Consider the following 24,546-nt stretch of genomic DNA (forward strand, 5'->3'; position numbering starts at 1 on the left):
TCCAGACTCACAAAGAGAGTGTGGTCCAACAAGAAGCTGACGGAACATACCAAGATCCAGGTCTACAGAGCTTGCGTCCTGAGTACACTTCTGTACTGCAGCGAGTCATGGACTCTTCGCCCACAACAGGAGAGGAAACTGAGCGCTTTCCACATGCGCTGCCTCCGACGCATCCTCGGCATCACCTGGCAGGACAAAGTTCCAAACAACACAGTCCTGGAACGTGCTGGAATCCCTAGCATGTATTCACTGCTGAAACAGAGACGCCTGCGTTGGCTTGGTCATGTCGTGAGAATGGATGATGGCCGGATCCCAAAGGATCTCCTCTATGGAGAACTCGTGCAAGGAAAGCGCCCTACAGGTAGACCACAGCTGCGATACAAGGACATCTGCAAGAGGGATCTGAAGGCCTTAGGGATGGACCTCAACAAGTGGGAAACCCTGGCCTCTGAGCGGCCCGCTTGGAGGCAGGCTGTGCAGCATGGCCTTTCCCAGTTTGAAGAGACACTTTGCCAACAGTCTGAGGCTAAGAGGCAAAGAAGGAAGGCCCATAGCCAGGGAGACAGACCAGGGACAGACTGCACTTGCTCCCGGTGTGGAAGGGATTGTCACTCCCGGATTGGCCTTTTCAGCCACACTAGACGCTGTGCCAGAACCACCTTTCAGAGCGCGATACCATAGTCTTTCGAGACTGAAGGTTGCCAATACAATATACTCACTTAATGACACCATTGACGTCACATCCTGCTCAATCACGTCACTTCCGGCCGTGACGTTATGTTATTTGTAACAAACCCTGTGCTAGTCTACTAGAAAAAGAAAGGCGGAAGTCCCGCCTACAGAAAATCGGATGAGCGCTCTAAGACTTGTATCAACTCTATGGCCTGCGTCCATTCTCCCCGGCCACCAATCTTCCAGCACAAGCCTTTGCGAGGCGTCCTCGCATTGATTGGCTCGCTTCCGGATCGTCCCGCCTCTTCTTGGGCCATGCCTGTTTGGCAATTGGTCTGTCTGACCGGAAGAGGCGGGCCAGGATAAGAAACTGATGGCGGCGGGTGCGCGCCCTGAGAAGGAGGGCGAGGAAAGCGTCCTGCGATTGGTCACTCGCGAGGCCCGTCTCCCTCAAGGGCGGGCGCGATTGGGTCGGGGAGGGGGCGGGGCCCCGCCGCGGTCAGGTTTGTTGTCAGGGGTCCGGTTGTCAGGCAGCGGCCAATTAGGGCGGGCGATGGAGGCGGCCGCGAGCGGGACCCGCGCAGTCGGAGGCGGCCGGGAGGAGGGCGAGGGGCTCCGCCAGGCGAGGGATAGTTTCGACAGGTGCCGCTTCTCCCCGGTCTCCGCCGCCTACTGAGGGGAGGCTGGCCGCGTGCACGGCGCTGCCTGGAGGTGCGCTCCGGCCGCCCTCGGCGCTCGCACGGGGGTCTCTACCCCGAGGGGCTGAAGCGCGCGCCCCTGCATGCGCAGACGCACCCACATATTGTGTGGGTATGCATGCGTGTGTTTGTGTGTATACCTATACATACACATACATGTGTACCTGAGTCTGTGTACATAGTGCGTGTGTATATTTGTATATATACATGTGTGTATTGTGTGTGTACCTGTGTCTATATATAGTGTGTGTGCCACCTCTGGGCAAAGAAAAGATTTGCCTGAGACCTTTGGCACTCTCCTGCTGGGCACTGTTGACAAGGCTGAGTTGGATCAAGGGTCTGACCAGTGATAAGGTAGCTCCCTAGATAAGTTGAGGTGTGAAATAAGTCACTGACTCAGGGTCACCCAGAGAGTTGTGGTGACTGAGTGGGGGGATCTGAACCCAGGTGTCCATCAATCCCTTAGTCATACTCTGAGACTGTTGGCTGCTACTTGTCTGTTGTGATGTGTGCTGCATGTGATAATGTGCTTAGGTTGGGCTGCGCATTAGGTTAGGCGGCACGTTAGGTGCTTAGGTTTGAATTCTTTCTCTGGATCTTAAAGCAGTTTGTTGAGGTGCTTGTTGCCTTTAGCGCCTGTGTCTTGGAGGAAACCTTTTAAGTTATGAGTGTGGCAACCTTTAGTAGAGACCAAAAAAAATGACTGTGTTGTGTTGCAGCCCTTAGGCCACACCGGCTTCTGTGATAAATGAGGCAAGATTGTCCTCTGTGGGGCTGGTGATCAGATTCATCTCGACAATGTAACTTCAGAGCAAGCTTGGCTGGGGGCAGGATATGTTCTTGCAATCTTGAGACTTAAGGGTGTCCTGGGACGTGGCTCTGTGCTTCGTTGCATACCCCTGCCCCACATTTTTTCACTCACAGCTGCTCTAGCTCTTCTTGAGCATGAGGAGTGGTAAGCAAATGTACTTGTGCTGTTCTTCCTGCATCTCCCCTCCCCCCATCAGCTGAATGCCATGTGGTGTCCTAGGAAAGAAAAGTGGTCTTTCAAATGTTTGCAGGCAGATAAAAATAGGAATGTGCTGCTGTAGCTTGGGAACATTTTTATTATACGTTCTGTGTTTCCGAATGACATTGGAAAATAGTTACTTTAATATGTTTTTGGTGAATGAATAATAACCCTGCCAGTGTATAGCAGTTCTGCTGCTCTCTTTATTCCAAACTGACTGATCCTTTCCCATTTTCTTTACTTCTAGGTTCCTCTAAGAGTTGCTTCCCAGGATTGAACTTGCTTGTGTCCCCTGAATACAGCCAGAGGCTGCTGTATAAAAACTTATTTTTAAAAGAAGAGTTGCATTGATTAGACTGCCACAGGAGCAGACCTGATATCTGCGGGGTTGAACCCCACACATGCTGATGAAAACAGAGCTGAGCAGGAGAGAAGGGTGCTACTTCTCTGTAGCTGTGTGAGAGCCACTGGGATGGCAGCTGCTGTTGCCACCAAGACTGCTTGGAAGCTGCGTGAGTGATGTTGACTTTGGTGCCCTTGTGATCTAGATCTGTCTGTCAGTAGCCCCCCTTATGCCCACTCTATCTCCAGCTCTGTTCTTCCCCATTTGTCTTTTTCTGCCTATTTTTTCTTTTTCACCTTGCCAGCGTAACCTTTTTTCTCCCATTATGCAACCCCAAAGCAGCTTTTCTAGAGATGCTTGCTTGTGGGGCATCTAAGCTAATGCTGTTGGCTACATCATCCCTGGCCCCCATGTCAGTGTTTGGTTGAGAGATGGGAGGGCCCAGGGCAAGGCGGGCTGACTTCAGTGTATTAACATGCTCAGAAGGCACAATGGACAGCTGCTTATATAGAGTTGTATATCTAAGTATTTTCAGGATGGAGTCAGGAAGCAGGTTGTGCCTCCCTGCACACCAAATGCCATATAAGCAAGTTCTGTGTTTGCCTTTCTTTGAAGGGCCGTTGCACAGGACGGGTGTCATTCCTTTCTCGCCACACTGCCCAGCAGCTTGTATTTAATTCTTTATCCTTTGTGAAATTTCTAATAGAAAGGGAGGCACCAAAATATACTGCTCCATGTGGAACTTGGAGTGTGGTGTGCAGAGTTTCAAACAGAGCTGTGCTGCAGGTGCAGATCTTTGCCCCTTGCAGTTCCAAAGTTTGACATTGGAGAGTCTTCTAAATAATCGGCAGCAATAAAATCTTTGGTCCTCTAGAAGAGTGTGGGAAACAAAAGGGAACTCTCAAGTGTCTGGTAAACATTTGTTAGAAAAGGCAGTTTGTGCTGGGAGTGCAGCGTGTTTGAAATAGTCTGATTGACTTCTGATCTGAACCAGCTTGCAAATATGCAACAACGTGACACTGGAGTTTCTGGTTTTTGTTTTATTTTAAAATGCTCATGTCAATAGTCTTTTCCTGTGTATTCAGAAGCCGTTCTTTCAGCTGGCTGTCCTAGATGCACTTTTCTTAAGAGTGCAGCCTGCATTTGTTTTAAAAATCCTATGGGACATTACGCACACAGCTAAAATAGTCCTGCTTTATCAGTAATTGCATGGAGTAGTGTGTGTAGGGAGGGAGAGTTGTGGAATTCTGAGGGATGGTGCTTATGACTGCCTTTGCTTTCTCATGCAGAGGAAATCACTGCTCACAGCAGCAATGTTTCTTCCCTTGTGCTGGGCAAAAGTTCAGGCCGGCTGCTGGCAACTGGTGGAGATGACTGTCGGGTTAATATCTGGTCAGTCAACAAGCCTAACTGCATTATGGTAAGAACTGGTTGATCTGGCTTTGCCTGTGGGCAGGATGAACCAGGAAAAATGGTTTTACCATGGAGAAATCTAGGCCAGTGTTTCTCAACTGGTGGTACGTGAGCTGCTATCCAGTGGTACACGAAGCTGATCATCATTGTGAAGCTCTGCCTTTGCTGCCGAAGCCAGTTTTGGCTAGAGGTTCAGCTTCTGTCTCAGGCAAGCTTCTGCTCATCAGATGATTGGTGGCAGCACTGCCAACTATCAGCCAGTGGGCTGCCAGCTGGTTGAAAACAAAAGTTTTCCTCCTGCCCCTGGAGCTTCCATGTGGCAGGATCAGAAGGGGTGGGGCCATGGGTTGAAGTCACTGGTATTGGTGGTACTTAAGGTAGACCATGATGCGTACAGGGGACCCTTATTATCCATGTGGGCTCTGGAAACAGAACACCTGTGGATATGGAAAACCGTGAGTATTCAAACCTGTGGTTTTTGCCCCTGCCCCATCCTCCAAATCCAACCAGAGCAGGGCTCCAATCGGGCCTGAAGGCTTTCTGAGGCCTGCAGAGCTGTGCATAGCTGCTGCAGGCCTCAAAATACCTGAAAATACTAAAAAAAACAGTGACTTGTATTTTCGGGCATTCTAAGGCCCACAGTGGCCACAGGTAGTCGTGCGCAGCCTCTGCAGGCCTCAGAAAGGATCTGGGCCTGACCGTAGCTTGGGTGTGGGGGCTGTTCAGCACCTGCAGATATAGGAGTTCCATGGATACTGAATCCGCAAATAACATGGGCTCGCTATAGTGCGTTGGGGAACAAAGGTTGAGAACCACTGATCTAGCCTCTACGTTAGCTGTAGACACTTTAATAAAAATGGGAAGGGACCTGTTGCTTACATCTGGTTAAATACAACTATTTAGGCCAATGAATAGAGGTGTTTGTTTCTGGTGAGTAAGATAGGCTGTAACCCTAAATCTTACTGAACACAATGGGCTTACCTCTGAGTAAAATGTTTTCAAACACCTCTAACAGTGGATTTTGCAGTTAAAGGAAAAGTCATTTCCTGCCTGGCCAGGAAATTCAGGTCTGTGCAAATGTCTATGACTGTCCACTCGGCTTTTCTCCAACTATTGCCCTACTTTCCTTGTGGCACAGAAGGAACAATAGTGACTATGACCAGTCTAGAAATCCTTAAAGTTGGCATCTCAGGTCTTTATTTGGAGGGGGTCTTCTTGCATTGGTTCAGTGTTGCTTTTTCATTTCTCCAGAGTTTGACGGGTCACACGACACCAGTAGAGAGTGTGAAAATAAATACCAATGAAGAGCTGATTGTTGCAGGGTCCCAGTCAGGCTCCATCCGCATCTGGGACCTGGAAGCTGCCAAAAGTAGGTTGAAAGGCGGTTTCAGCTGCATTGCAACTGCCCGCACTCTGTGAATAACATATGACAAATGGTAGAATTCTGAAAAAGACAGAGGCACTTTTCCTTTGCACCTTCAAATCCCTGCAATTGTGAGGATTACATAAGTGACCCATCACACTTTTCCCAGTTAATGCTGGGGTGCTGAGTTGACCACAGTTCAGTAAAGATCTCTGGGACTGTAGGTTTCCACTTTGCCTTAAGAAATTCTGATATGGGAAAAGTTGGGCCATTCCTCTTGTTGCTACTGAAAAGATGTAGCTCAGTGTGCTTTCCCAAGCTTCGAGAAGAGATTGAACCCTGGTGTCTTCTTCTGGAAGAGAGGTGTTTTTGCAGTTAGCATGTTCTTTGCAAAATTGCTTTTTTAATAATATTTGATCAGTCAATTAACCCAAGGGAGTGTGTGTGTTTTAATAGGTCAGATGCAAACCTGAACAGAAAGTAAAAGCAGTCTGTTTGGCACTCCTAAATGTTCATAATTGGCCATAATAAAGCACAGCCTGTTGTGGGGGAAAGAGATTCAACTTTCGAAGTTATGCACTGTAAATACAATATATAAAGTTGTATTTCTTTCCCATGTGATTTGTTGTAGAAAAACAGACTTTAAATCACATGTTTGATTGCGGATTGTGGGTTCAGTTTTAAGATGTTGTACATAAGACATAAACCAGTTTATCTTTTAAAAAAGAGGTACTTAACTGAAGTGTTAAACAAATTTGGATTTAAATTTATACCTTGATCACTAGTAGAGCTGCTGGCTATTTTTAGACCATTCCTGCTTCTCGGTTATTTTTCTCCCTTTTGCACATAGTTCTCCGTACACTAATGGGCCATAAAGCAAACATCTGCAGCTTGGATTTCCATCCTTTTGGTGGCTTCGTAGCCTCAGGATCCATGGATACCAACATTAAGGTAAGGATTCCTTCACTTTCAGCCAGGCTTCCCTTGGAGATGTTGCTAAGACATAACCTGCATATTTGTTAACGTTTATAGATTCTTCTTACACTCGTGCTTGACACTCTTTAAACTCCAGTTGCTAAATGCAGCTCCTTTAGCAAACTGGTAAAAAAATTCCTGTCTATGGTGTCTTTTTTTTTAACCCCAGTGATATGGCAGACATGATCTGTTGATAGTTTGGATGTTTCTGCAAGCCTTCTTTTTGTAGTGCAATTCATATTCTTCCAGGACCACAGAAAAGAATAAAAGTGGTTGTATAGATTTGTACTTCAGTTCATTTCGCCATTATTATGTGGGGTCAGGATGAAAGAAGATTGAAAATGTACTTGCATATGCCTTTTGTCCGTAGTTATGTAGAGCAAACAACATTTCTGTTGTTTGAGCTAGTCCGTGTCTTGTATCCTTATTCTGTGGAATCCCTGCAGCAGCACCCAGATGGCCTTAAAGTGGAAAGAAGTTTGCACATATTTTGTGGGGGGACTAATAGGAATTTTTTCATCGTATTCAGATGTGAGCCATGTTCGGAATAAGTCTGGGGGTATTACAGCACTCTTGTCTTTGATAATGCTTGCTCAGTACCAGTGATGTTTCATGTGGGGAAGAGCTTGAGAATGTGGGGCAGTGAGGTGGGATTCTTACTGCTTTTGCTTGCCCTGAAGATCAATCTTGTGCATGTGTGAAATATAATGTATGAGAACATTATCAACACAGGTTGCTAGAAGTGGTTTCAGTACAGTCTTTTGAGCTTCTGTTCCTTAAGCTATGTATATACTTTCAACCTTCCCCCACTCCCCCCAAAACGAAAATGTGTATATGATAGGATTGAATTGCAGATCATTAAGAAGTGGAATGCTTTCTTAATGTGTAGTAAGTTGGGTACAAGAGTTGCTTTCTTCCAAAATGTCACAGTTAACTTGTGTAGCTCTGCCACCAGACCCAGGGTGGATAAAAGCCTCATGACATTTCAAAAAGGGCTGGACCTTGGTGGATGCAAAAAAAACTGCTTTAGGTGAAATTAGAACTGGGGCTCATCTGTCCTAGTACTACTGTTATTGTCGACTGGCAACAGATTTACAGTGGCTTTGGTAGGAGTCCTTTCTCCACCCTTCCTTCAGTCACCCTTGAACTGGTGATGCATCTGGGATTCCATTCATCCAAAGCATGTATTCCACACTTTGACTGATGGACTTTTTGAATTGTAAATAGTTGTATACTCTTAGAAAATGTCACTCCCAATGTCAGATGAGGACTATTTAGTTTGGGATTGGTGGTTTGAGAGGGCACTTTCAGGGCACTTAAAGTACCCCCTTCTGAAAATCGCTAAACTTCTGTTCCTTTTCTCTCATGTAGCTTTGGGATGTTAGAAGAAAAGGCTGTGTCTTTAGGTACAAGGTAAGATGCTTTGTTGCCATAATGGGGAAAACATGTTTTGTCTCAGCAAGTCTTGTTGGCAGCAATCATGAACCCCTCATAAAGTGAATAAATTATACAGTGAAGCTTGTTTCATTATGGAGAGTCTATTATAAAGTGACTGCAGCTCTTTCTTCCTTTCATTGGAACTGACTGGTGGATAGTGATGAATTCTGACATTGCTTGTGTGAGCTACCTCTGGGCTCATAAAAGTGGAGTTCCTGCTGGCATTGTCCTATATTAAAGGAGACCAGCACTGCTTCTTGGCCCATTCTAAAGAGCCAAGCTATGCCAGAAATATGCAGTCTTCTCTCTCTTTTCCTTTATAGGGTCATACTCAAGCAGTCAGGTGTCTCCGTTTCAGTCCTGATGGGAAGTGGCTGGCGTCATCTGCAGATGATCACACAGTGAAGGTATGTGTGTGTCGGTGCCAAACCTTTTCATCCTTCTTCTCTGGCACTCACGTTCATTTTATAGCAGTTCAGACTCCTTGTGTTTCCTTTCCTCCTCGTGGTTAATGCCTACGTCAAGGAGGGTTCCGTTGTTCAGACGGCCTTGAAATAGGCTTGGGCAACCTTCTGGTTCTTTCTCTGTCTAGCTGTGGGACCTGGCTGCTGGGAAGATCATGTTCGAGTTCACGGGACACGCAGGGCCAGTAAACGTTGTTGAATTCCATCCCAATGAATATCTTTTGGCCTCCGGAAGCTCTGACAGGTAAACTGCTGCTGGACCTTGGCACTGCCTCCTATAAGATTAGAGCACTGCAGGAGCCTTTTCTAGAACTGCTTCTGCTCTGCTTCCTACTTTCATTGCTCAATTTGCAGAAGGTTGCAGTGGTGAAGTGTTATAAGGGTTAATGCTGAGGATTTGGGGCTCAAATTCAAAGAGAATGAACTGCTGCCCACCTCCCCTGTAGTTCTAAGACTCAAATGGGCAGTGCTTGTCTTTTCTGTGTGTGTGTGTGTGTGTGTGTGTGTTTGTAAGCAATGCTTGTTTGTAATATCAAAATCAGCCAAGGAAATCCTTCATGCACAAAGTTACCACTCCAATTTAGGGCACAATCCTATCCAGGTCTACTCAGAAGTAAGTCCTATTTTGTTCAATGGGACTTACTCTCAGGAAAGTGTGGTTAGGATTGCAGCCTCAGTTACAACAAAACAACTTGTTTCACCTTCCACCACTGTATTATCAAAACTGCATGTCCGCAAGTAATAACAGCACTCTGCTTCTTAGGATTTCATCCTTGTTCTTAACAGAAGCACAGCCTGCCCCTAAAAAGGGTGGTGGTAATGGGTGGGGTGGCTGTCATTGTTCTGCATATTCTCACTAAGACACTCTGCTCTTTTTATTGTCTTGCAGAACTGTGAGGTTCTGGGACCTGGAGAAGTTTCAGGTTGTGAGCTGCATTGAAGAAGATGTCACTCCCGTCAAGTATGTGCAGTTTGGGCAGTGGGTTGCGTAAGGAGGTGGTGCTTTGTGCTGTTTTGTTGTGTGAATCTTGACTTGCTTTGAGCTGTCATTCTTTGGCAGCATTCATTGTTAAACTCTGGTCTAGCTAAGTGGCTGTGAAGTGTCCTTCAGGAGATGAAGGATGCATGCAATTAGTCTAGCAGAGATCACAGTGGTTGCCTGGCCTGGCTGACTACATACTTATCTAAGAACTTGGTTGCCAGAAGCATTTGGAAGAGCTGCATACTCACTCCTACCCTATCTGTTCTTTGTCCCACCTCTTTTCAGGTGTGTGCTGTTTAACCCTGATGGCTGCTGCTTATATGCCGGCTGCCATGATACGCTGCGAATATATGGCTGGGAGCCTGAGCGCTGCTTTGATGTGGTCTTAGTGAATTGGGGCAAAGTGGCTGACCTGTCTATATGTAACAACCAGTTGGTGAGTGCCTGATGCAAAAGTGGTACCTTGAGTCTTCTGTCCTGCTTTTGGGCCTAGTAGCCAGCCATGCTGAGAGTTGCAAGGGGTGGTCGTCTTTGTAGCAGCAACAGTGTGGCATTCCTAATGCACAGCCTAAACTTGTATGTAAAATTAAAATTCCATAAGTTGGGGAGTGCCTGGTCAGAGAAATGTTACTGTTGTCACTGTTGTTCCAAGTCCTGTTGAATGTACCAACAGTTTTTGATTGCAATGTGATTCTCTCCCCTCATGCTCTTCACAGCTCACCTGATAGATTACTGTTGACTCCATGAATCTCTTGGAGTCATTTGGTTGCAGGTCTGATGTAAAATTTGCTGGATGGTGACAGTTTCCTTTTGCTGATTCTTGAAGATGCCCTGGAATTCCCCAAATGCTCCTCTTTCTGTTCTTCATAGATTGGTGTTTCTTTCACGCAAAGCACAGTCTCTTCATTCGTTGTGGACCTCAGCAGAGTTGCCAAATGTGGGTCTAGTCTCCATGGACCAATGAAGGAAGACGAGCCTCTTGCTCAGCCCTTGCCTGTGGGCTCCTCCCTCAGACGGATCTATGAGAGGCCATCAACCACATGCAGCAAACCCCAAAGGTGAGACTTTTTCCTGGGGCAGAGCCTAGAGCTGGTGTGGATGTCTGCATAACACTGGTGGTTTTAGGGACTGAACTGAGAGTAACTGTCTTTCTAACATGCTACACCTCTGTGACTCAATGGCAGAGTGAAACACAGCTCTGAGAGTGAGAGGCGCAGTCCAAGCAGTGACGACGACAAGGATGATAAGGAATCCACTGCAGAGATTCAAAATCCAGAGGACTACAAAGAAATCTTCCAGCCAAAGAATTCTATTAGTGAGTGCTACTGAAGTGATCAGGTTGAGCCTTGATCTGGTGCACCTGAGATGTGGTGACTTGTGGCATGTTCCACTGTGTGTGTTTTAAGTTCAGTCTTGTGTGCATCATAATGATAAATGATTTGTTTTCTTATTTTTGCCCTGCCCAATTATTTTAATTTGCTGTTGCCCCAGATGCTTCAAAAGACTCTCTAATGTCTTGCAGGGTCCTGCCTACTGGCTTGGACATCTGGAGCTACAGTAATCACATCAAAGGATGCAGGATTAAGCTGTGGAATTGCTCCTGTACATGGTAGTTGTGCCTTGATTTGGGGAAAGAGGAATGACCTCCTTCCAGTCCAGCAAGGGCATAGGAATCCAAATTGGGGCAAGCTCAAAACAACTGCCTTAATTCACAGTTCTTAATCCCTTGGGAAGAGCCACTCTGTCCAGTTTAGTTACTCTCTCACTCCAAAAATCACAACCAGGCAACTAGTCTGCTGTCAAGAGCAGAGTTGTTGGGTTCAGGCAGCATGCTCTCTCATCCTCAAACTGAAACTGAAAGGAAGAGACAAGGACAACGTCCTTAAGGCTCCCTCTCTGGAGAAGCTGAACTGATTGCAGCAGACTTCCTTTCTGAGAACCTGTCAGCCCCTTGAGGGGGTGAGATCTGCCACCCTTGACCCCTCCCACAGAAAGTCTACATCTAAGGCCAATAGGTCTTGGCAGGGTGATTGGCAAAGGTGTCCCCTCACCCCTTGGAAGGGAGCAGGGCCAGCAGCAACTAAAGAGAATGTGGCAGGAGCAGCAAAAATGTAGCCCCTCCTCTGAGTGGTCTAATCTTGGGTAGCTTCTGAACCTGAAATGGGTCCAAACCTGGGCTTCTTCCTCTTGCAGCTCGAACACCACCCCGCAAGAACGAGCCTTTTCCTGCACCTCCAGAGGACGGTGAGTCAGAACTTGTTTTTTCAGTGAAGTGGCAGGTGGGCCTGGCAGAAAGTCAAATAACAGTGTCATGCATCAATTGCATTCCTAACCACGTGGATGTGTGGAATGTCCAGATCTTTAGAGAAGGTTTGACTCCGTTTTATCTTGACTTTGACTTGACCTACAAACAGGTAGGCCTGGCATTCTTTGCTACCAAGGAGCAGAGGATTGCATCTGCTGAAAGGGGCAGAGACTTTCATCCAGTGGACAGTGCAGAGTAATGGGTCTTCTGTACCTTCCATTTCCTCACACAAGGTGGCCTTTGATTTGCAGGGAAGGGCTCACACCAGCCTTCATTTGAGCAACCTTGATACTAAGAGAATATAGTTTTTTTCTCCTTCCCTCCAGAACCCACGCCTGCAAAAGAAGTATCGAAACCCAAGCAAGCTGTGGAAATCCAGACCCCGTTGTCGAGCCAAGAGAATGTAAGTGCCTTACAGCCATCAGTTTCAAGCCCCCTTCCTGTTCTCCTCCTCCCCTGCCAACTACTGCCTTCCGCTTTCCCAGCAAAAATGCAGGGAGTGTAGAGCGAATGGCGGTTGTGTTCTAAGCAGGGCAGGCCACTCTCTGCTTAAGTCTGCTGCCCAGTCTCGGTTCTGATGGATGCAAATGCTGTTAACTGATGTCTGTTTCTGAAAGAAAGTGAGGGGATGTTGGGGGTTCTTCGAACAGAACCACAATTGTATTCAAGCTTTCCTTCACTTGGAGAGTTGCAGATACCGCTGGGCTGGCTGCTGCCTTAGTTTCTAATGCTGCTAGTTCCTAATGAGTTATGAACAGAGAAGGAAGAGCGTCAGAACTTCTGCCAACCAATTAACTGAGCCTTATAGCAGCAACACAGTGACAGGAGTGGTGATCCTCTGTTGTGTCAGGAAGCTGTGAATCTCAAAGCCTACAGGATAGGTCTGCTCTGATCTTCTCCACTCCCACTACAGCCTGATCCTGTTCAGAAGCCACCAGTAGCTTCCTCGACCCCCTTGCCCATTGTGGAGCCATCAGTGATCCCTGCTGCCAGGAATGAGCCTATTGGACTGAAGGCCTCTGACTTCTTGCCGGTAAGTCGTTTGCCAATACGACAAGTAATTGGCTGTTTAGGCAGAAGAGAGGATCTGATAATTACACGACACTCCTTGTCTGCTTCAGAGGTGGAGGGTGTTCTAGATTTTAACCTGCAAACCACTCTTACCTTCACAATCTCTGAAGGAAGACATCTGTTTCTAGAGAGAGGTCCGTATCTGAGAAACGCTTATGGGTAATGCAAAAATGTTGAGGATTTAAGGTCTCTGGATGACTGACAGGATAAAGTTGGAAAGAACAGCTATAGAGCTTCTCTGGGCAAGAGCCCAAGAGCAATGATTTGTGTAATGGAAAAGGAGAATTTTGCCAAGCAGTCAGAGTACAGGGTAGACTGGTCTAACAAAAGCCAGACTGTTTCTCCACTGGTTCTGGAGTGCGCCAGGCTTGTATGAGAGGAGGAGATCACCCTTCCTCCCAGATGGTATCTGCAACCAGAGAAACCCCACTATATTCCATGCTGTTATACAAGACCTGTCTGGATCCACAGAGAAAAGGAAGCTCACATGCTTCCCTGTTGGTGTGTCCTTCAGAGTAAGATTGGTTTCTCTCTTCCCCTGCTAATGGTGAAGAAGCCACCTCACCTTCTCACTGGATAACTCCTGGAGAGCCTGGTTTCTTAGGGAGTTTCCATAAGGACGGCTTTGCTCTGAGAGGAGGGAAAAACAGGACCAAGGTAGGGAGCTGCCACAATCCAGTTCCCAGTGTTCCTCCATCACCACCACAGAGTTGGCAAGGATCATTTTGCTTCAAGGGGAGGAGAGAGGAGACGAAGCAGCTGCTCTGATAACCTTATTGAAGAGTACAACTTGGAAAGGTCTGACTCTTCACAAGTTTTTCAGCTGCTTCTCTTTGCCAATTTGATGTTTTTATGCATACTGCTTTGTGAGGCTTGTCAGAAAAACAGCCTCTAAATACCTTCAGTAAACAAAGCAGCTTCTAAGGGTAGAGTTTGAAAGTCACCATCCCAGAGTGTCTGTCTAATTACAGCTGTCCTGCCTGCAGCTGCCTGATTCCTCTGCAGTTTTTACTCTCTCTGGGGGAGAGGAATGTGTTGGACGAACAGGAGAATTATCTGGGAATGAACGTGGGCATGGCTGGAAAGCCCATTTTGCCCTGGATGGCCCACTTGTGGCTCAGCTGGTTCATCTGTATTTAGGATTCCCAGGGTCTGCACCTTTTTGAGAAACAACTTTCTGCCCATGTTGGCAATCTGCTGGCTCCCATGATCAGGTCAGATGCCCTTTGGGTGCTCCCTCTTTGCCTGTGCTGCTGTGTTGTGTACACCTCCTGATGGTCTTGAGGAATTTGATTGAGCCAGCCTTGGGAGGCGTGGGGGAGGCTTAGTGTCTTCCCACAGATGCTCTGCTGGCCTACAGGAGACTGACAACAGGTGAGTCTGCAGAGGAAGGAGCAAGGCTACCAAGCTGGTCCTCATAAGAACAGCCCCACTGGATCAGGCCACAGACCCATCTAGTCCAGCTTCCTGTATCTCACAGCGGCCCCACCAAATGCCCCAGGAAGCACACATAACGAGAGACCTGCATCCTGGTGCCCTCCCTTGCATCTGACATAGCCCATTTCTAAAATCAGGAGGTTGCACATACACATCATGGCTTGTAATGGATTTTTCCCGTTATTGATTTTTCCTCCAGAAACTTGTCCAATCCCCTTTTAAAGGCATCCAGGCCAGATGCCGTCACCACATCCTGTGGCAAGGAGTTCCACAGACTGACCACGCGCTGAGTAAAGAAATATTTTCTTTTGTCTGTCCTAATCCTCCCAACACTCAATTTTAGTGGATTTCCCCTGGTTCTGGTGTTATGTAAGAGTGTAAAGAGCATCTTTCTATCCACTCTGTCCTTCCCGTGCATAATTTTGTATGTCTCAATCATGTCCCCCTCAGGCATCTCTTTTCTAGGCTGAAGAGGCCCAAACGCCATAGCCTTCCCTCATAAGGAAGGTGCCCCAGCCCCGTAATCATCTTAGTCGCTCTCTTTTGCACCTTTTCCATTTCCACTATATCCTTTTTGGGATGTGGCAACCAGAACTGGACACAATACTCCAGGTGTGGCCTTACCATCGATTTGTACAACAGCATTATAATATTAGCCGTTTTGTTCTCCATACCTTTTCTAATGACTCCAAGCATAGAATTGGCCTTCTTTACTGCTGCCGCAAACTGGGTCAACACTTTCATCGACCTGTCCACCACCCCAAGATCTCTCTCCTGATCTGTCACAGACAACTCAGAACCCATCAGCCTATATCTAAAGTTTTGATTTTTTGCCCCAATGTGCATGACTTTACACTTACATTGAAACGCATCTGCTGTTTTGCTGCCCATTCTGCCAGTTTGGAGAGATCCTTCCGGAGCTCCTCACAATCACTTCTGGTCTTCACCACTTGGAAAAGTTTGATGTCTTCTGCAAACTTAGCCACCTCACTGCTCAACCCTGTCTCCAGGTCATTTATGAAGAGGTTGAAAAGCACTGGTCCCAGGACAGATCCTTGGGGCACACCGCTTTCCACCTCTCTCCATTGTGAAAATTGCCCTCTCACTGTTTCCTGGTCTTCAACCAGTTCTCAATTCATGAGAGGACCTGCCCTCTAATTCCCTGACTATGGAGTTTTTTCAGTAGCCTTTGGTGAGGGACCGTGTCAAACGCCTTCTGAAAGTCCAGATATATAATGTCCACGGGTTCTCCTGCATCCACATGCCTGTTGATCTTTTCAAAGAATTCTAAAAGGTTTGTGAGGCAAGACTTACCCTTACAGAAGCCATGCTGATTCTCCCTCAGCAAGGCTTGTTCATCTATGTATATAATCTTGATGCAGTTCATGTAGGCACCTTCACGCCTAGAGCTGGACAATCCCCATGACCCACAGCTTGATGTATGTCCTTGGGTCTCTGTACTTGCAGGCTATGAAGAACCAAAACCTAATGGAAATTGTTGACGAGGAAGCCATGTCCCAGATTCGGAAGGGCCACGATACCATGTGTGTGGTGCTGACCAGCCGCCACAAGAGCTTGGATACAGTGAGAGCAGTGTGGAGCACTGGAGACATCAAGGCAAGCCATTTGTTTGACTTGACTTTTTTTTTTGGTATTTTTAATTATTGTTGTGAGCTGCCTTGGGTCCCTTTGGGGAGAAAGGTGGGATATAAATGTAGTAAATAAATAAATAAATTATCCAACCAGTGTGAGGAGCTGGGTGGGTGCCTGTCCATTGTTCTACCACTGCACATTTTTATGCAGAAAGGGCAACATACTGAGTTCCCCCAGCTGTTCATATTGGTTATGTCTTGTCTCCTTTGGTTTAAGCATCGCATCAGTGGATGTTTCTTGCTACTCAGTTACTGTCATAAAGATCAGAACTTTTATTTCTATTGGGGGGGGGGCGGCAATATGACTATCCATAATTGAAGGAGCAAGTTATTCTTTGTGTCATTTGCCCAACAAGGATTATAGTAATTCTGTCCTTATTGTGAGATACATGGGAAAATGTGCAGAAGGTGCATTCTGAAAGCTAGGAAACCAAAAGAGTATTGAGAGGAGCAGGACATCTGCCTTGAAGAAGCCTCCTGTTCTTTCTTCACTTTCCTGGCCTTGGTCAGCCCTTGCGTTGCCTGCCTGGCCAAAGTGCGGGGAATTCTGGACAAACACAAATTGTGCAAGGGATAGAATACTTCAGTGGTTCTCACACATTTAGCACTGGGAACCACTTTTTAGAATGAGAATCTGTAAGGACCCACCGGAAGTGATGCCATGAGCAGAAGTGACATCATCAAGCAGGAAAATTTTTAACTATCCTATCCACACTTACCCAGGAGTAAGTCCAATTGACTATCGTTAAAAGAGTATACATAGTAGCTTGTTAAAAGTACAGGTCTGTAACATTTCCCCAAATGCAGTCACATACCATGGTAGTATCAAGTCTAATATATTAAAAATAAAACATTGAAATGAATGGGGACCCACCTGAAATTGGCTCATGACCCACCTAGTGGGTCCTGACCCACAGTTTGAGAAACACTGGAATATCTCATGCATATTGGTTCCCATGATATGATTGCATAATAAACAGCAGTTCCCCTATCCCCTGGAAGGTGAGAGCCTTACTCCAGACTTTGGCTTAAGAGTTGAGTTTACAGTGGGCTGTTTCCATACTCTGTTGTGGGGGATTCCTGGTTGGGGGTGGAAACTGAAGAACACAAGAGCATCCTGGAGGCCAAGATGGTACCTAAAAGCCCCTTTTAGGCTTGAATGTTCTCCTCATGGACGCTATTCCTGCTATAGGAGGCTCTCATTTCTGCTCTAGGTCCTATTCCCATATGTCTTCATACTGCATTGATGAGGAATGGGGGAAGGAACCATGCAGTTGTAGATGGCACTAAGAGAGGGAGACTGGCTTCTGGATAGAGAAGGAAGGATTGTTGATCCACTCAGTAGACAGGCACCCAAAGGCCTCCCCTTCCCATCTCAGCTGCCCAAGCATTGCTCCTGGGCCAGGCAATTCATGACCATAATTGCTCAAGAATACTCCCCTCAAAGAGAGCAGAGTAATAACTCTGACATCCTTTGGCTGCCTCACCTCCAAGGAGCACAGCAATTCCATTCAGGTCCAAAGTGCTTTGCAAATGTTTCCAGTCATTCCTATGCCTTTCACTGTGTAGACTGTCCACTGGGTCCCAAAATATGGGTATTGAGCCATACTGACAATAGAGAATGTCTCCAGAATATTGTCGTCATTTTCTGTCACCTTGCGCTTTGCTAGGGCAGCCAAGTACTCAGCTCAGAGATGCTCCTTGGCAGAGATGCTGCCAAGAGGGCAGCTTCCTTATCCTACCCATGGCAGAATTGAGAACCACCAAGTCCCTTGTTCAGACATGGGGGGGGGGCAGCAGCTGTGGCAGATTTCTCAAGGTACTTGGCAAACTCTTTAGCCAAGTATTAATGTCTGAACTAAGTGTGACCTGGATGGAAAAAGAACTGCTTGCCTTTAGAATGTTATGGTGCTTGCATAGTTGGGTCACTTCCTTCACCTCTACCTATATTGCCCTAGGACCTGAACACTTCCTTTATATTATGTGTGTGATCCTAAAGAGGGGAGAGAGAGCAACACTTGCTGATAGGTCTTGAGGGCTCAGTTTCTCATAGATGGACCAGATCCTGTAATCTAGCAGAGGAGAACTGCTTTTGTGCGCCAAAGGCCAAGCTAGCCCTTGAGTTGGGGAGTCAATGTATGTGCCTGAACTACCTCATACCTAGAAGTCCCTTAGTGGCTCTCTGTTGCTGTTAGACTGAGTACCTCTGTGGGCTTCAGAGCATACTGCCAGCTGCCTCTGCTAACAGAACATGGCAGCCATTGTTTCTGTCTGTGGTCTGTCACTGTTGCAAGTTTTTGTTCTGTGAATTTGGCTGGAAGAGTTCCCTCCTTCACAGGGACATGGCTCTTTACCCTTCCTTCCTGCTCCAGAGACCAGATCTTCCCTGGAGTTGGTTGCTTCCCCAGCAACTTGCTGTGCATTTGAACGTGGGCAGTTGAATGAGAGCGGCAACTTACTCAGCAGTTGAATGTGGTACTCTTGGCTTGACAGAGGACAGACAGCTCTTCTCTGCCACTAGGGCTGACACATGCTGACGTGACACACCAAAGTCAGTAGCCATTGCTTGAGTCCCCACTCTGGGCATTCCGCTTCACTTGGGGTTATGTGTTTTCTTGTTCCTGCGAGACAGTCATGATGTCAGCCTATGAACCTCCCCATAACTCTGCTTTGCCACTCTCGCTTTTTCTTAGACATCTGTGGATTCTGCTGTGGCCATCAATGACCTCTCAGTTGTTGTGGACCTTCTGAACATTGTCAACCAGAAGGCGTGAGTTTTCAAAGTGTGTTCCTTCTACAATGAATGTTTGCTGAGCAGACTTGTCCTTTTGTTTGCTAACCATCATAATCCATTTGCCTCCCACTAGCTGCTTAGTTGCATCCGTTCAGACTCACCTTTTGCTTGGCAGTGTTGTTGTGGCAGGTGGGGGGAATGTTCATTGAGGGCAAGTCTGTTTCTGGCTGCTAGTCTTGATGGATGTGTGCTACCTCCGGGGTGAGAGGCAGTGTGCTTCTTAATGGCAGTTTCAGAGGAGGAGTTTCAGAGGACAGGGGCATATAGCTGGCCAAGACAACATAGGTCACTGCATTCTATGCTAGTTGCAGTTTCCAGACTAGTTGCAATTTGAAGACAGAATCTTCAGGGGCAGCCCCATGTAGAGCACATTACAATAGTCAGGTGTGACTAGGTCACACTTCTAGTGCGCTACCAGCAACAGCTCTCATGTGTCTCCCACCACTGCTACTCAAATCCTTTCTAGCAGAGAGACAAGCAGCTGTGCCTAGAATCCACTGCACAGAGACAGGACCCAATCCTATCCAACTTTCCAGTGTCAATGGAGCTACAATTGAGGAAGCCTCCATGACTGTCTCCTCCCTCAATTGGCACAGCTGCATCAGTGCTGGAAAGTTGGATAGGATTGGGCCTAAAGTTTGCAGGTTCATGTCCACATTCTTGTCCTGCTCTGAGAGTGCAACAGGCTGAGGCATGTGGCAGTTCTCTGGAGCTCACCTCCTTTTTTCCAGGTCCCTCTGGAAGCTGGATCTGTGCACTATCATCTTGCCTCAGATAGAAAAACTTCTGCAAAGCAAATATGAAAGGTGAGTCTTCTGAAAAAGCTCCAGTCCTTGAGGGTTCAGGGAGTCCTGCATTGCGCAGCTGGTGGCCTTCTCTGGATGTAAGAGTTCTTTAGCACTGCTTGTATGATGGTCCTGCTGACATAGGAGTTGGCTGTCTCCATTGGTTCAAGCCAACCTCCTGGGAACTGTTTTTTCTCAAAGGGAATGGAACAGATCAACTTATCCAAGTGGAATGAGACTCCTGAGCCTGTTGGGACCAGCAGGGGAGGAAATGTGTACACTTTGGGCAGCCCCTATAGCATTGGGGAGCATCTTGCTAAAGCATCCGTCGGCTTTGCAGGTTGTTCAGGGGTGTCTTTCTGCTACAGTTGCTTTCTTTCTACAGTTGCTGTAGTATTAGTTCACATTGAGGTGATTCTTCTTTGATCAGTCTGTTTGAAGCTCAAATTGTGGGCACATGTAGGGAATTGTTCAGAAGTTGGATTTATGTAGAGGCTATTCTCAGTGCAGACTATTCCCCAGTCTTGGAGTCCTTAATGTTTAATTTGTGTCTTTCTGTGCTGCAGAACAGATGTTCCCAGATTGTGACTGGGTCAGAGCTAGCCCCATCAGCATGTGTTTGCATCTTTTTGCACTTTGAACCTAGCCTGCCTGTGAGGTTCAGGGGTCCTGCATTGCTTGTTTGTGAAGTGAGTCCTTATCTCAATCAGTGTCCCTTTAATGGGGCCTCAGACTTTGCAACAAAGGGAGAGAGTTCACAAGCACTCAGTTGACCCTCCTCTTTCCTGAGGTCCCTCTTCCCAAGTCAGGAACAAGTTTTTTCAGGGACAGCAGTCCTTCTGTGCATGCTTTGTTGGGTAAGGCTGATTGCTTACACCTGTTTGAATGAGACTAGGCTGATCACTTGTACCTGAAGCCAGGTTGAGATTTTCATTCTGTGGGGAATATTCTGGTTGTCCCATCAATGGAGCATTTGTTCAGAGACAGCTGATGGTGCCTGCTCCTTAGTTGCTTGTTGGAGGGTTCTGGCAAGGTCTTTGAGGCTGAGAGCAGTGGCCAGACCGACTGGGAGAGCCCATCTCAACAGGCGTGTCAAGACACTGCCATCTGGTTGCCCTTTCACCTGATTGCAAAGAGCTCCAAAGGAATCCCTCTGGTCTGTTTGGGATTTCACCATCCTGAAGAACTGGATGTTATCCATAAGCTTAGCCATCTCACAGCTCACTCCTAACTCCTGATAATGTATAAGTTAGTAAAATAGCACCAGTGCTGGCAGAGAGCCTTTGGGACCCCACTGCTTGTTTCCCTCATAGCGACTTCTGTCTGTTTGTTCCTCCCACCTTCTGCTTCCTGATCTAACTAGCTACTAACCAGCTAGAGGTCCTGCCCTCTAGCCTGTTTCCTGGCAGCCTTTGAAGAGACTTTTGTCCAAAGCTGTTTGAAAGGTGTTAACGAGTGTAGAAGAATGACTCATTTTTGGCACTCCAATTCTTAAAGATTGAAGTTTTTGATACAGTCCTTTCCTAAGTGGCCACATTGAGCTTTTCCTTCACGGTGATGGGGGATTTTCCACAAATTTTCAGTGCAGTATAGAGGCACATGTGGCCTGTTCTCTGCAGTGGAAGGAACTATGGACAAACTTTGGTGCAGCTCTTCAGAAGCTGTGGAAGTGGCATGGCTGCTTCCAGAGCTGGGGCAGGTCAGCATTCTGTATGAGCAGACTCTCCATGTAGCTCAGGTTGCCTTTAACAGCTGCATTGTTCAGGGGACTTTTTCTGCCATCTGTCTCCTTGCGGAGGGGAGTGCTTCCTGCTGAATGTGTGCTATTTGGGCCAAGGGGCTAAAGCAAGTAGCTGTCTTATCCGAGGGGATCAGATGAGTGCACAGAAGTTGCATCTGTGATGGTAAGAACAGCGACTTCTGTGTTCAGAGACGTCTTGCCAGATGCTGAAGACAAAGGGCAGGAACAACTGTAATCCTATGCCTCTGAATGTTCTGACTGTGTCCTGTCAGCCACTATTGGCCAACAGGGTGTTAAGCCCACAGTGTTGCAGTTCTTTAGGGAGCAGTGCGGTATGCTCAGAATAATGCTGCCTTCACAGTTCCACAGTAGCAGAATGTCCTCGAAGGTGACACTCCTGCACTTGGCCATGGACTTGCAAGAGCCACTTGTCTGGCCACCTGAACAGTAGCCTGTGGCTCTGTGGTTGCTCTGCCTCCCCCCTGATGTTTTGAGAAAATGTGTGCCTTCTCTGTCTTTCTGCCAGTTATGTCCAGACCGGCTGCACTTCGCTGAAGCTGATTCTCCAGAGGTTTCTTCCTCTAATCACAGACATACTTGCTGCTCCCCCATCTGTGGGCGTAGACATCTCCAGAGAGGAGAGGTAATTGGGCAGATGACCTTTTGACACTTTCAGGCTTCCACAGTTGTTACATTGCTCTCAAAAGAAGGTACATCCTTTATTGGCTCTCCTTGAGCATGTATATGCCCACACTCCACAGCTGTCCAACAGTGATGGGCAGCACCTTGCTTGGTCCGGCTTGCCTCACAGGATCCTGACATGCTCAGCATCTCACCTTTTCTCTCCTTTATTGCGACAATAGCAACATTGATGACTGAAAAACAATTAAGTGTCCTGCACTGCCCATACTAGTCTAGTCTATCTGTAGCAGGAGGGGAAGAGAGGCACAGTTCTGTAGAAGGGAAAGTTCTGGTCAGCCAGGCTCACTGCAAGAGCTGAAGACCCATTGATGGACTTTGGAAGCATAGCTCCTTCACCACCTCTTTTATCCACCCCACATCACACTGGAGGATCTTAGCCCTTTGCAGATTCTTCTGAATTGCTCTGTAGTGCTCTGCCCTTTGCATGCCCTGCATTCCTTGCTGGAGGGATACACATGTTTGCAGTCTGTCTGTCTTTTCTCTGCAGGCTCCACAAGTGCCGTCTCTGTTACAAGCAGCTGAAGAACATCAGCAACATCATCAAGAACAAATCTGGACTCAGTGGCCGTCATGGCAGTGCCTTCCGTGAGCTACATCTCCTGATGGCTGTCCTTGAGTGACAGCTGCTGCCTCCTCCACCCACTCAAACACACCACAAGGCCAGCCGTTTCATGGCTCCCACTCCAGTTAGCTTTGGGTATTCTTCTTTGGCGTTCCCCTCGCCACACATACTCCAGGAGGTGGCAAGGGCTGGCTGGCTGGCTGCTGCATCTCCAGTGCCTTAGTAGCTGAATTGCAAGGCAGGTGGTTCTGTTCTACCATAGCCACACATGCTTCTTTGTGTGCTGGGGGGGCTGGGAAAGCAGTGGCAGAATCTGTGGCCAAAAGACCTTTGGTGGACAGTTCCCCCTGTCCCTGGTGGCCAGCTGTGCCTGGACTCTACCCCTTAAATTGGTGAGCCCTGCTTCCTTGCCAGTCTTGCTGCTGTGACTCCAGACGGACCCATCTCTAGCTGTTCCGTTTGCACTTGAGCCATGGCTTCTTTACATTTGCCTCTTGAACTGCAGGAGTTGGGCACGGAAGGACCAGCCCCTTCTGGCACCCAGGAGGTCTGCCCCTTCTCACATTTTTCCTGTGGTGGACATCTCAGTGCCGGGGAATGGGGTGTTCATTCCCCTACATCTCTTGTCATAAGCTGGAGCTCATTGTTCGTAAAATTGTAACTTATGTTGACTTTTATTAAATGCGTTTGTAACTGTCATTTTGGAAAGCTGTGTGGAATTGTTTGTGAATATATCCTGCCCTTGTCTTGACCAAACTCAAGGTGTTGAAGGTTTGTGTAAATGCAGCTATGAAATCTGTAGCAAAATGTGTCAATGGCTCAAACATTGTTGGAGATCTGTAAATAAAAGCAGCCTTGGTGGAGATGCTGCTGCCATCATTTCCTGAATTCAGCTCTCTATATTAAAGGTCATGTTTGGAGACAGGCCGAGAGCCCATTTTCAATGCCTTGAGTGTAACACTACAACCAAGGCTAAGGGCGCAATCCCAACCCCTTATGTCAGTGCTTTCCAGCTCTGGCGTAGTGGTGCCAGTGGGCAGGTGCTGCATCCTGCAGTTGGGTGTTACTCACGGAGGCCTCCTCAGACTAAGGGAATGTTTTCTTACTTCAGAGCTGCATTGCCCTTATGTCAGTGCTGGAAAGCACTGACATAAGGGGTTAGGATTGCGCCTAAGGTACCAACCAAGTACAGGTTGATGAGCAAGGCCATCATGCTGCTCAAGCAAGGAGCAGGATTAGCTCAACAGTTGTATAGTGCCAGCCAGGCCAGGTTCTTGAGATTATTCAAGCCTACTGAGCCAAGGAGAATCAGGACTGACAGCCCAAGGCTGCAGTATAGGCAGGTCAGGCTAGACACTGGTAGCCTTAAGAGGATTTCCACAGTGTACTGTGCTCTTCTGTTCAGTTGGGGGGCCTTGTGAAGAATGTCTTGCTTTTAAGCATGCTTGTTAAGTTTAAATTGGCACTTAAACTGGCCCCCCACTGTGTCAGGGAGAGAGGATGGAAAGCAGTGGGAACTGGGAATAAGATTGGGGTGTGTGTAGCATGAGGCATCCCCCATCTCTGATCTGCTATCTTCCCCAAGTCCAAAATGCAGAAAACTTTTTGGGGTGCTCACTGTTTTGAAACTAACAAAATATTGGGTGGACACTTGGGTGGAGATTTTCTCTGATCCTCATTGCACCAGGCCTCTTGAGCTGTGAAGGGGGAATGTCCAAGAGAAATGAAATTATGTGGCTCTACATACACTGTAAGACACTCTTCTCACTCCAGTTGTTTTCCTATCTCCCTGTTCTCCCATGCATATCTGGAAGGAAAATATACCTCCCACACACACACACACACACCCCTTTTGCTCTATCTCTGCTCAGGACTGTTTGAGCTGTTTCTCAGCAGTGCAGGCAGTGACACAGCAGCCCTCAATGGGTGGGGGTTTGAGGTTCGGGAGAGTGGCAGACTACTTGCCTTGCCCTAAAACTCCAAAGTCTTGTACTATTATGCTGTGTGTGGTGGTGAGAAGAATTTCCCAATAATTCCATCCATTGGCATCCTTCAGTCTCGAAAGACTATGGTATTGCACTCTGAAAAGTGGTTCTGGAACAGCGTCTAGTGTGGCTGAAAAGGCCAATCCGGGAGTGACA

The 24,546-nt window shown here is 47.3% G+C and overlaps 1 protein-coding gene across 7 annotated transcripts; it reads left to right on the forward strand.

Annotated features, from left to right (window-relative positions):
• Positions 1–1,145: 1,145 nt before the first annotated feature.
• On the forward strand, positions 1,146–23,260 carry KATNB1 (katanin regulatory subunit B1). 7 transcript variants are annotated; one of them, XM_066636809.1, is made up of 20 exons: positions 1,146–1,175; positions 2,627–2,891; positions 4,012–4,142; positions 5,387–5,504; positions 6,349–6,449; positions 7,845–7,886; positions 8,234–8,317; positions 8,503–8,618; positions 9,264–9,335; positions 9,642–9,792; positions 10,227–10,414; positions 10,541–10,671; positions 11,550–11,600; positions 11,988–12,064; positions 12,575–12,694; positions 15,637–15,786; positions 18,515–18,591; positions 19,347–19,421; positions 21,668–21,784; positions 22,331–23,260. In XM_066636809.1, exons 2-20 carry the CDS (start codon positions 2,852–2,854, stop codon positions 22,461–22,463), a joined length of 1,974 nt encoding a protein of 657 aa, XP_066492906.1. In that variant the 5' UTR covers positions 1,146–1,175; positions 2,627–2,851; the 3' UTR covers positions 22,464–23,260. The 7 variants fall into 7 exon arrangements, with proteins under 7 accessions (XP_066492906.1, XP_066492905.1, XP_066492903.1 ...); XM_066636808.1 differs by lacking the exon at positions 1,146–1,175 and adding an exon at positions 1,182–1,383; XM_066636806.1 differs by lacking the exon at positions 1,146–1,175 and adding an exon at positions 1,182–1,314.
• The last annotated feature ends 1,286 nt before the right edge of the window (positions 23,261–24,546 follow it).

The sequence above is a fragment of the Tiliqua scincoides genome, chromosome 9 (assembly GCF_035046505.1).
Source record: "Tiliqua scincoides isolate rTilSci1 chromosome 9, rTilSci1.hap2, whole genome shotgun sequence".
Lineage (NCBI taxonomy): Eukaryota > Metazoa > Chordata > Lepidosauria > Squamata > Scincidae > Tiliqua > Tiliqua scincoides.